The following is a 13,570-nucleotide window of genomic DNA, read 5'->3' as shown; positions in this document are numbered from 1 at the left end:
GAGAAAGAAAACCTTGTTCCAAAGCCCTCCTAAGCAAAATTAAAAGCTTCTTCCATTTTGCTCCCATAACTTTGTATCATATGAGTAGTGAGCTCTTTTTTACTACATCAAGGTTGGCTATATTTATCTGTTTCCTGAAATACTTTATAAGCTACATAAGAGTAAAGACCATGGTCCTGACTCTTGTATGCCCAGCTCCCAGCAGGATGTTTAACAAAAGGTACCTATTAAGAGCCATTTTTGGAATAAATGTACAAGTAAATACCATTTACCCTTTCTTACCACATAAAATCCATGATGTACCTTCTGAGATTTATTATATCAGGCTCTTTCTAGAAAACCATTATTGTTACAGGTTAAATCAAAACTCATATTACACTAATGTTAGGGACTCAGTCAAATTCCAATTCTAATCAACTCATATGATTCTGTTCCACTTCAGTTCTGACATCAATTGCAGATGCAGGGCTTCTTCCTCTGACCCAAACCACCAGAGCTAGATCAGACCTCACAAATTTAAGGGCACAGTTCAACAGACTGCCAAGTTAGCCTAAGAATTCAGATGCCAGCCACAAGCTTGGGGGTTCCCACAAAAGCCTCACGTCTGACCTGCTGGCTACTCCTCAGGATGCTAGCTGATTCCTACTACTCCCTTGGGTTCAATTATTCACTAGAATTACTCACATAACTCAGGAAAGCACTATACTTATGATTACAGTTTTATCATAGCAAAAAGGATACAAATGAAGAGACACGCAGGGCAAGGTCAGGGAGAGTTCCCAGTGCGAAGCCTCCGTGTCCCAAAGAACATGCTACCCTACCAAATATCCTCTTTCACCAACCAGGAAGCCCATGGAGCTTCTGTGTCTAGAGCCCTTATTGGGACCTCAGGCATGACTGATTGAACTCAGCCTCTAGATCCCCATCTCCCCTGAGGTTGGGCTGATTATCACATGGTGGGACTTTTTGGCCTGGCCATCCCAAACCCAAGAGTTACCTCATTAGGTAGGTTAGGTAGGTGTGGTCTAGAGCACTCATCAAAGACACTTGAGTCACCGCAGAAATTCCAAGGTTTTAGAGGTTATCTCCCAGGAACCAAGGACAAAGTCCAAATACTTTAGGTAAAATTAACTGTAAACCCCACAACTAAACAAAGTCTATATTTTCCTACCTCATTCCCATCACACATTCATAAAGGAATATGATTCCTCCTTTCTGATGTGGTCGAAGATGACATACAAGGTGAGGATCTATCACTACATCCACAAGAGGGCAACAGTTCTTATTCAACATCCACTGATGATTCTTGTTTGGACGTGGCATAACAAGGGAATCTGAAGAAAAAAGTAAATGCATACGTGTAAACGTATTGCAATTTCAGTTTGTCAGCAACTGCATTATATGACTTTAATTACTTGTAAAATGGAACTGTTTGCCATCATTTGTGGCCAGAAAGTATTCGAAATTTAGTAACAATAATACTAAGCAAGAGTACAAAATTTTAAAAAGAAAATCTTTTTTTATTCATGCAAAGAATTACAAAGAGTGTTCCAAACTTCATATGCCCAAAAGTGCTTCAAAACCACTAGAACTCACTATTGTCTAATAAGGAATTCAGTCATCCACAAAATTCAATAGCTCAGTATTCAGGGCAAAGAGAAGTATTTCCAACTGAAAGCACAGGTTGGAATTTTGCCAGGATGCATTTGTCAATGCTCACAGCTTCTGACTCTTTCATAAAGCCTCCTCAAACATAACATAAAGACTCCCTTTATTTTCAGTCCTATACACACTAACAATGGCCATGACTTCCATTAATCAGAAGAACTGAGAAAGGATTACAAATTTTCCATTGACTTGGCCATCATTATTTCCTTAAAGTTAATTACTGCATTCATGAAAGTCAAATTCATGAACCTTTGCAAAGCAGCATAAAGTAACCATCAAATAATAATATAATTCTTTAGAAATATGTGAGCATAGTTTAAAAGATTCCTGAAAATATCACCAAAACAAAAAGCAAATTCAGATATAACTAGAAAACAGGTCTCAATTGATAAATCTGAAGTCAGATAATACACCCATCGAAATTATTTTTTAGATGATATTTTCATAGCTACATCATGATCAAAAACTGAATTAGATTAAAAAATAAACAAAAAGGAAAAAAGAAAAGACAAAGAGATGAGACGGGGGATACAAAAAAATAGGTGCCAGTAGATTAAATAAAATATGAGGAAATACATATTCACAAGAATGAGTTTGCTCATGTTTACCATTAATCATTACCCAAAGGACAAGTTTTCTGTGGATCTTCCTAGGTTTTTGAGGAACTCTCATCTCTAAGGTCAATTCCTGGTATGTCGAAGATTGTTGTGGTTGTTGTTTGGTGCCATCAGTTTGATTTTCACCTCATAGCTACCCCATGTGACACAGTAGAACTGCCCCATAGGGTTTTCTTGGCTTTAATCTTTACAGAAGCAAATCGCCAGGTCTTTGTCCTGAGAAGCTGCTGGGTGGGTTCAAACTGTCAACCCTTGGTTTAGCAGCCCAGTACTTAACCATTGCACCACCATGGCTCTTTAGGTAGAAGATTAGGGAGTGAAAATGGAAAATTTAGCCTTTCTTTCTTCTATGTCCCAGTAGCAAAGCAAGAATGTATTCTTTGTGGATTTCCAACCAAGAAATGGTCCCATTTCTTTCTATCTTTTAAAAGAACAAAAGGGAAGAAGAGAAAATAGAGGTGGAGAAGAAGAACCATAGGACAAGTCATTTAACAAAGTGCCCATCTTCAAGAAAGATAAACCTAAATCATACATGGTAATGGCACATCAGCTTGAAAGATACACACACACAAATATGTATACACACACGTATATACACACACACATACACGCATTAATACATAATGTGGGAAAATTATCACAATAAAATTTTTCATTCACTCAGTTTGAAAGAAGGGTACAGTGGAGAAGGAGGGTTGTTAAAACAGCTGGTGGGACAGACATAATATTTGGGTAAAAGAAGAGAAGCTTCTATTCTCTATATTTCAAGTAAGTCTCTAGGGTAAGCTAATGTCATAGAACTAGGAATTTCAAATTTCAGGGTTTTGTCTTAATTATGCCATTGATTATCTGAAGTTAGGTAAATCAATTCATCTTTCAGGGCCTCAGTTTCCTCAAATGCAAGGTTAAGGGACTGATCTAAACGATCTCAAAGGCCCCTTTATCTCAAAAATTATTTGTTCTATAGTATTCGCAACAGGGAAAAATAATTACAGTACTTTGTATATTTTATTTTACTTCTATTGTGAAAGAAGCATACTCAGTCCGCCAACTTCCACATCCACGACACTAAACTTTAATTAAATTTCCTTATCCATCTTCTCTCCAAATCAGAAGTGCTGTAATGGTAGTTTTACCTCTGGGCACAAACACATAAAAGGCATCCAGTGCCCACTTATATGAAGTATCTACAATAGGTAAGTGCATAGAGACAAAACTTTATTAAAGGGTACTGGCAGCTGCGGGGAAGGGAAAATGGGGAGTTATTGCTTAAGGGGTACTGAGTTTCTGTTTGGAGTATTGAAAAACTTTAGGAAATAGATAATGGCGACGGTTGCAGAACATGGTATGGTGAATGCAGTTAATATCATTGAATTATACACTTAAAAATGGTTAAAATAGAAAATTTTTGTGTTATACATATTTTACCACAATAAAACAAACAAAAAAAAGGCATGCAAGAAATATTTCTTGAGTAAACAAACATAAGAATAGTCAGAAACAGGCTAGGTTTCATTTCCTAATGTAATTTTTAAAATTAAATTCATTAACATGAAAAATAAGACTGCTGGTGGCACAGTGTTATGCACTAAGCTGCTAACTGAAAGGTCAGCAGTTTGAACGCACCAGCCACTCCCCGGAAGAAAGATGTGGCAGTCTGCTTCTGAAAAGATTACAGCTTTGGAAACCCTGTGGGGCAGTTCTACTCTGTCCTATAGGGTCATTATGAGTTGGAACTGACTAGACAGCAATGGGTTTTTAATGTGAAAGTAACTAAATGTAATTGGCTTAATAACATTTTAGTGATTCTGTCCTACCTCCTAATTTGTTGCATAGTGTCCGGGGGCTTAAAAGCTTGCAAGTGGCCATCCAAGGTACAACTGGTCTCTATTTGCCTGGAGCAACAGAGTCCTTGAAGGAGAGTCAGGAATAGGAGAAGGAAATGGAATATGTAGCTAATTGCTTCCATTAACAACTGCCTCTCTGCTATGAGACCAGAAGAACTGGATGGTACCCAGCTACTACCACTGAACATTCTGATCAAAGATTCTACGGAAGAATCCTGATCAAAAGAGAGGAAATGCAGAACAGTATTTCAAATTCTCATGGAACCTAAACTTTCTGGAGCCACGTAGGCTGGATGAACTCCTGAAACTATGGCCCTGAGATAATCTTTAAACTTTAAACCAAAAATATCCCCTGAAGTCTTCTTAAAACCAAACAATAGATTAGTGTAACTAGTAAAGAATGTCTGCCTTGAGCATTGTGCTCTTTTAAGATCTATCTATATGGGATCAAATTGACAACAGCAACTCAAAAGATTTGATAGGAGCTTTAGGGGCAGAGAATTTATATTACTGGGAGAGGAACAACTTAAAGGAGAGTGAGAATGATCGCACAACTCAAAGAATGTAATCAATGTCACTGAATTGTACATGTAGAAATTGTTGAATTGGTATATGTTCTGTTGTGTATTGCTCAACAACAGCAGCAACAAATAAATGATTAAATAAATAAAATAACGAAATGAACAGAATTTAATTTTCACGAGTTAAATTTGAGTTCTTTACATGATATCTCACCATTCAATATTTTAATATACTAATCCATGTGATCAAGGCATATGGTCTTCAAACAGGAGAAATAAGCATAACTCTGATTCATGAATTTATTACTTTTTCTCGTTACTAAAGATGTCAGGTTTTATTCAAAATTATTTGTGTATGTATCCATCTACAATTTATGTATTTGTCCTTCAAAACATGAATAGCATTGAATACTATATTCTTGGGATTGTGAATTTACATATGAAACAATTCCCAACCTATATTGTCATACAACTCAATATTATCCCTTAGGTCAGATTATATGTCTGAAGAATAATATTAATATATACTTTCAATTGAACATGTGAAAAACAAAATTTAAACCTCAAATTTGCATACCAAAAACACTTTAACAGTAAAAACAGAATATTCAAATTATTTTTAAACTCTTACTTGGTGCATATGGGTCATAGCGTGGTTTGCAGTTTTGGAAATTATTCTGTATATTTTCCCTTGAATTTGGTTTACAGACATTTTTGAAAGGGTTAGAGAAACACTTCTTGGCAGGCTGAGAAGAACTTGAGACAGCAGGACTTCCTCCTCCGAGCTGAAAACACTTGCCACTGTTGAAGTCATCTGGAGAGATTATACCCATGACTTCTATTTCTTTTCCACCAATCATCAGTGTTTGACCCTCATCAATCTTTTTAAGATCTTTGAATTTATATCCAATGCCTTTAAATTGAGGGGAAAAAAAAAGGTAATTTAATTTACTAGCACTCAGCTCTAAGATTACTTAATTACCATAGTCACCTTTCCTTATATTATCTCAACTGTAAAGAATGAAAGCTATGTTTTGAATTTAAATAGCCGTATATAACATAACCCACTAGCCAGAATGGAAACCTAATTTATCATTTTGGTTAAACAAAAAAAATTCTAAAAATCAGAAGAAATAAATAAGAAAACAGCTATAAAAACTGGCTAAGCTTAAGAAAAAGACTTTTTTTTTAAATTGAAAATGCAGCCTAGTGTATTCTTATAGTTTTGCATCTCATCTGTGGTAAAAAAGAAGAACAAGACAAGAAAAGAATTTGGTAGGCCATATGGGTCCTCCTCCTTTCTTGTGAACCAACTAGAGAAACACCACGGCATCTATATTTCCACTTACAAACAGCTGGAAACATGAAGGAGGAGCAATGATAGCAACTGCTACCACAGCCAGTACTATACTGTTCCACATGAGCTAGGAAAGTTAGAATACAGTTGTGTCAAGAGGCCGAGACATTCCAAGTTCTGGCACTTTAATTAAAAGGGAGGTATTTTATAATTTTAAGTTTGTTTAAATTATGATTCATACAGCAGACATTTATTAAGTGCTGCCATGGGTAAAGTGCTGAGGGAATAAAAACATCAATAAGTCGGTCACTCTCTGTTCTAAATGAGCTCATTAACCACTTAGAATGTTGGAATTTTAAACTCCTATGCAGTTATTGTGCCATTAGGAAGGGCAGGAACTATGTACACCACAAACCTTTTTTTAAATCTCTAAATAAACTAAAAGACTGTCACATTTTAGAAAATGACTCTATTCAACTAGCTGAAAACTGCTACAATTTGTTCTATTAACACTGGGCTAAAATTTATAATCTGTGCCAATCTGTAAGTAGTATATATTCTTAAATCACTTACGGTGGAACATTTTTTAATTTTAATACTCTGATTTAGGGACAAATTATTTAGCTGATGTTCCTAAATGCCAAAGGTCCATTCCTCCATGCCCAAATTACTATCTCTATACAGCAGTGGTCTTGACCTTTTCATAATAATGAAAACTACAGCTTTTATCTTCATATAGAATTCATGTTAACCTCAGTTTTACATGAAAATGGGAGATAAGAATAATCTTTTCCTTTGGGGGTACTTTTAGAAGTTTCTCCAATCCAGGATCTCTCATCTCACTTTGATCCACGGTAGTGACTCAAGAATCTCTAAATCTCCAGATCCACCCACCCACTGCTGTCGAGTGGATTCTGACTCATAGTGACCCCATAGGGTCTCCAAGGCTATAAATCTCTAGGAAGCAAACTGCCACATCTTTCTCTCACGGAGCCCCTCATGGTTTCAAACAGCTGACCTTTCAGTTAGCAGTTGATCACTTTAGCCACTGTGCCACCAGGGCTCCTTAAATTTCCAGAAGACATTCTTAAAACTCTCAAACTTTGTTTCCCACACTTCTTTTTTTCCTGGACATTGTGTAAGGATGGCCAGTTGAGGATGGCCAATTGAGTCTGACTGCATTAGAACAAGCTATCAGTAATTTCCTGGAGCCTTAGTGGCACAGTGGTTTAGCGCTAGGTTGCTAACCAAAAGGTCAGCGGTTCGAACCCACCAGCTACTCTGCAGGAGAAAGATGTGGCAATCTGCTTGCATAAAGATTTACAGCTTTGGAAACCCTATGGGGCAGTTCTACTCTGTCCTACAGGGTTGCTAGGAGTCAGAATCAACTCAATGGCTATGGGTTTGTGTTTTTTGTTTTATCAGTAATTTCAGTACTGTAGCCTTCGATTTCTTTTAGCATCTCTACCCCTACTTTTAACAATATTTAAATTTTGTATATCCAATATATTTAAAAGAAAAATTGCTTGGATTCTAGGCAACTAACTTGCAAAATTAACTGTGGGTTGATACATTTATTAATATTATAATTCTGCAAACAGATTCTGTCCTACGTTTGGATGTATTTTGAAAGCAAATATAATCCTCTTTATGTTTAAACCAGTGATTCTCAACTCCTGGCTGATATTACAATCATCTGGGAAATTAAAATATACCTTTGCCCAGTCCCTTCTCCCTCACCACTCGGGTGAATTAAATCAGAGCCTCAGAGGTCAGTGCTTGGGCACTGGTACTTTTTTTAAAAGCACCTCAGGTGATTCTACTGTGTAATCAGAGTGAAAAACCACTGGTTTAAGCCTAAATTATCTTTTGTGCTGCTTGAAACTGAAAGATCATTTTATTATAAACTACATATGCACAAGAGCACTGGTGGCGTAGTGGTTAAGTGCTTGGCTGCTAACTGAAAGGTCAGCAGTTCGAAGCCACCAGCTGCTCCACGGGAAAAAGATGTTAACAATCTGCTTATGTAAAGATTTTCAGCCTTGCAAACCCTATGGGGCAGCTCTACTCTGTCCTATAGGGTAGCTATGAGTAGGAATCAACTCAACAGCAATGAGTTTGGTTTTGGTTTTATGTGTACACAAAACCATGTATATTACACTTTATTGGTAAGAGATATTCTAGGGTAATTTTGATAATTTTTAGCTGAATTTAGGACATAATTTCACTAAAGATGCAACACCACTGCATGAACAAGTTCTCCAAAAACCTAGCCCTGATCTACCTTCACCAAAAACATGGAATGCATGGTATAGTTTTCCTTCTAATTCCTCTAAACACCAACATAATACTGTGTACATACTAGCTGTTTGATATTTTTAGAATACATAAAACTTTCTGTTGCAGATAATTCCATTCAGCCTCAAATCCTGCAACTGTCACTGTCCTTCATAGACTACTTTCCTAAAACACTGAACTAGTTTTAATTCTCTTATGCCTTTGTGCATTTGTATAAAGCTATTCCCTCTTGCCCTAGAACATGCCCTTTTCTTATAACCTCTAAAATTTCATCCTTCAAATTTTACCTAAAAAATAACACTTATGAAGCCTTCCCCTATAAATGGTCCTTCTATGTATCCACTGTGCTTTGTAAAACTCCTCAGTGAAACAATTACCTTACTACTTCCTAATTATCAATTACATTGCCGTGTCCCTACATAACTATAAATTACATTCATTATTGAATCTTCACTATTAGCACAGTGCTTGGCACACAAGAGTCACTCAAAAAACTATTTAAACTGTGATATTTTTAAATTAATGAATGAACGTGCAAAACAGAAATTATAATTACAGGCCACACTCAAAACTGAACAATAAGAGACAAACAATTAAGTCTGATGCTCAGGCATTCTGAATTTGCGGACATAACTTTATTAGCACTAGTTGTGCCAGCAACATTTTATAAAGGAAAGTATCATAACTTCCAATTTGGATATATTAGTCTAGGTCATGCCAAATCATTAGCTCTTTGTTTTTTTCAAAATTTTAAATTGAGTGTCCTTGAAATTAGAGATCATTCTACTCTTGATACCAATATTTTTTATATTTTTAATCACTTAATATTCTGGGGGAAAAAAAAGAAACAAAAGTACACTAAGACATCTGAATTTCAGAAAAATGTCAAAATAATTGTATATCACTAACAGGCCATTTCATTTTCGGAACAAATGAAACCACAGGATGGGATTTGTTTCAGTGAGTTAGCATAGGTCATGATATTGTCAGACTGATTAAATATTGTGAGATAATTTTATGTATTATACACAATTTAGGCATGAAAGTCACTCAAAGAACATTTTAATCTGTCCCTTTTATAAAACTTCATTATATTTCAACCATGTATCCAGAGATACACACTAATTTCGGATAAAATCATAAACATCAGGTAATATCACAATACCTTTTCCAATGTCTTTGCCTTCCAAATCCTTTAATGTAAGCGACCTGCCTTTTACAATAAGAACAGCATCACCTTCCCACTTTTTGTGTTTTTTCTTTGAAGCCTTACACCAAACAACACTGAAATATTTAACTAAGTTATCAGGTTCCTCTTCTTTTGCACTGGACACTGTCAGTTCTGTTGGGGCTGAATAAGCTAGAATAAAAAATAAAATAAAAACTACACTTTTAAAGATGACTCTTTAATATTTAAATAGTAAGGTCATTCAAACAAAAATAAAGACACAAGTAATTAATGCCACTGAATTGTCACACTTAAAAAGGCGTTTTACATTAGATATTTTATCATGATAGATTTTTAAAATAAAGACATAGGGAAATCAGATTGTATTAACAATAAGTATGACCATACTCATATTAGTATTTTCCAAACTGAGAAATCCAAATGTCAGGTGTTAGCATTACCATACAAGTACACTGAATATACACTTCTTACATTCAGTTGAAGTAGAATAATAATCACTATACACATTTAAAACTCTAGTAATTAAAGATAATATTTCAAAGTCCATAATCACGTATTTTGAACAAACAACTGATTTAATTAATAGTAACATAATAAGTCGAGGAAAGGTAAAACAAGATTGTAGAGTTCTCTGAATGGAAAACCTATACTTTTTTCATATAAGAACAAAAACAGCAAAGTAAGAATGAGACTAAATGTCATTAAAATACTTTTGTCTCCTAGTTAGGGAATAATCAGATTGGGCCAGTGATTCCCAGAATTCAGTAGTTTCTGATTAGGAGATGTTTCTTCTTGCAAAAGTCTGTAATTTCCTCAGAAACATTCCCATATCACCTTATTAAAGCATATCTAACCAGTATTACACAGAAAATATTACAGCAGCAGGGAAACTAATCTGTGGTGACAGAACTCAGAAAACAGTTGCTGTTCTGGAGTGAGCAGATTGACTAGAAAAGTACAGGAGAGAAGAACTTGTTATGAGTGGGGGTAACATTAAAAAAAACAAACCCATTGCCGTCGAGTCAATTCTGACTCATAGCGACCCACAGAACAGAGTGGAACTGCTCATAGGGTTTCCAAGTCTGTAATCTTTAAAGAAGCAAGACTGTCACATCTTTCTCCTGCAGAGTTGCTGGTGGGTTCAAACTGTCAACCTTTCAGTTAGAAGCTTAACAACTGCACCACCAGGGCTCCTCTCACATCCATTAGACTGGCTAAAATTAAAAAAAAAAAAAAAAAAAAATGACCACACTGTGTGTAGCAACCGGAACTATCACACCCTGCTGGAAGGAATGTAAAAGATCAAAACCACTTTGGAAAATAGTTTGGCTGTTTCTTAAAAAGTTAAACATACAAAAACAGCAATTCCAAAGATTAGACAGGAATATTTGAGGCCAGTGAATTTATGTTAATGGAGGAGGAACAACTCAGAAAAGGAGGGTGAGAATGGCTGCACAACTTGAAGAACGTAATCAATGTCACGGAATTGTACATATAGAAATTGTAGAATTGATGTATGTTTTGTTGTGTATATTCTCAACAACAACAAAATAAATAAATAAAAAATAAAAATAAAAAGATGAGGTCATCTTGGATTAGGGTGGACCCTAAATCCAGTATAAAAAGAAAGAAATTGAGACAGAGACACAGACACATGGGGAAGAAGGTCATGTGAAGATGGAGGCAAAGAATGGAGTGAGGTATGTTCTACAAGTCAAGGAATTCCAAAAATTGCTGGCAACCATCAGAAACTAGAAAGGCAGTAAAGGATTCTTTCTTAGAGCCGTTGAGCACAGTCCTGCCAACACCTTGGTTTTGGACTTCTAGTCTCTACAAATGCAAGACAATAAATGTCTGTTGTTTTAAGCTAAGGAGCCCTGGTGGTGCAGTGGTTAAGAGCTCCGCTGCTAACCAAAAGGTTGGCAGTTCGAATCCACCAGGCACTCCCTGGAAACCCTATGAGGCAGTTCTACTCTGTCCTATAATCACTATGAGTCACAATCAACTCGGAAGCAATGAATTTTAAGCTAAAACAAAAGTTAGACATGTCTACTATAACCAGCCATTCCGTTCCTAGGTATTAACCAAAAAGCAAAGAAAACTAATGTCCACACAAAAAAAAAACTTGTACATCTTCAAGCCAGGTAAATAAATCATCCAAAAGCATGAAAACTCATTGTCACTAGAATTCAGATAATTCATATTTCTGGCATTCATAGATTTAGAAAGTAAGTCTTCACTATCTTCAAACCTCAGAACTATCAAAGGCTTTTCCTGAGAAAACAAATGATTCTTATCCAGCTGAGTCAGCTCCGTCAGAATTTCAAAGCAGGTGGCAACCCCTAATGCACAGCCCAAAGAACTCATCATCCCAGAAAGGATTCAGGCTGCTGTAACCCTGAACAGGAGCCAAGCAGTCACAAGACTTAAGTGCAGTTGCCCCGATTTCCTGGCCTTCCATAATGAGAGTGTGTGGACCAAGGGTTATTTTTGGATGGTACTTTGAAGGAAAATATGCTTCTATAATACCAGTAAATATTGAATATAGTTTTTATTCTCTTTTCATATATTAATGTGAATACATTTCCCATGTCATTGAATAAAACAATAAAATGATCATTAATATCTGCATAATATGGTTTTAGTCTCCTATTGTTGGACAATTGTTTCACATTACATTGACTTCTTTTTCTCTTGGTGTACTCACCCTTCTGTATAGTAGCTTAAATTTCCAATTGCTAGATTAGATCAAGCTGCCTTAGTTGATATCTCAGCATTTTGTACTTGATCTTTGTTGCACTCATGTCAGTGGTAATTATATAAGAAATTAATGTCAGTCTTCCTGATGAAATTATATAAGGTCTTCAGAGAAGTCTGTTTCTATCTTGTTCCTCACCATATTTGCAGAACAAAAGCTACTTTTAGAAAGGGCCATTTTTACCTCAGGGACATTTTGACTCCATATTTATGAAAATTTATTTAAAATACAATCATCTTAAAATTAATGAATTTTCACTGAAAAAATAGTTAACACCAAACTCATCTCCGTTATTGTGAATTTTTGTTTCCATTTTAAAGAATTTCCTTCACAATCATTTTCCAAGAAAATTTTACAGCGAAGATTTGAGTCGTTTTCTTATGTATTAAATTTTACTGATTAGTTTTTACCATCATGAGTTTTCTTTTATAAATTTCATCAAGTCTAGGTTGGCTGAGTTAAATTTTGCATATCTAGAAATTATCAATATTGTATTAATCCATTTTAATAAAAAAAAATTGACCAATGTTTAAAGTGGTCATTGTTTCAACCAACTTGATCTCATAGACATATACCAAACACTTCACCCAACAGCAGCCAAGTATACTTTCTTTTCCAATGCACATGGAACATTCTCCAGAACAGACCACATATTAGGCCATAAAGCAAGCCTTAAAAAAATCCATAGCATCAAAATATTACAAAGCATCTTTTCTGACCATAAAGCCATAAAAGTAGAAAACAATTTAAAAAAAAAAAGCAAGGAAAAAAATCAAACACATGGAAACTGAACAACACCTTGCTCAAAAACTACTGGGTTATACAAGAGATTAAGGACAGAATAAAGAAATTCATAGAATCAAACAAGAACAAAAATACATCCTACTAGAACCTTTGGGGCACAGCAAAAGCATTGTTCAGAGGTCAGTTTATAACAATAAATTCACACATCCAAAAGAAGAAAGGGCCAAAATCAAAACACTAATCCTATAACTTGAAGAAGTAGAAAGAGAGCAGCAAAAGAAGCCCTTGGGCACCAGAAGAAAGGAAATAATAAGAACCAGAGCAGAATTAAATGAAATAGATAATAGAAAAACAATTGAAACAGTTAACAAGACCAAAAGCTGGTTCTTTGAAACGATCAACAAAATTGATAAACCACTGGCCAAACCGACAAAAGAAAAACAGGAGAGGAAACAAATAACCCATATAAGAAATGAGATGGGTGATATCACAACAGACCCAACTAAAATTAAAATAATCATAACAGAATACTATGAAAAATTGTACTCTAACAAATATGAAAACCTAGAGGAAATGGACAAATTTCTAGAAACTCACTACCTACCTAAACTAACACAAACAGAGGTAGAAC

General features: G+C 35.4%; 1 protein-coding gene across 1 annotated transcript in view; it reads right to left on the bottom strand.

The window, feature by feature from the left end:
* RAD54B (RAD54 homolog B) overlaps positions 1–13,570 on the bottom strand; it is a 77,066-nt gene that overhangs the window by 18,514 nt on the left and 44,982 nt on the right. Inside the window, exons 4-6 of the mRNA XM_004370771.2 lie at positions 9,414–9,608; positions 5,285–5,566; positions 1,172–1,334 (exon numbers count right to left, since the gene is read on the bottom strand). Coding sequence (XP_004370828.1) covers positions 1,172–1,334; positions 5,285–5,566; positions 9,414–9,608 — 640 coding nt within the window. The remainder of the gene's footprint in view (positions 1–1,171; positions 1,335–5,284; positions 5,567–9,413; positions 9,609–13,570) is intronic.

The sequence above is a fragment of the Trichechus manatus genome, unplaced genomic scaffold (genome assembly GCF_000243295.1).
Source record: "Trichechus manatus latirostris isolate Lorelei unplaced genomic scaffold, TriManLat1.0 scaffold00009, whole genome shotgun sequence".
Classification (NCBI taxonomy): Eukaryota; Metazoa; Chordata; class Mammalia; order Sirenia; family Trichechidae; genus Trichechus; species Trichechus manatus.
Note: the sequence above shows the minus strand (reverse complement) of the source record. Positions and strands in the feature narration are given on the sequence as shown.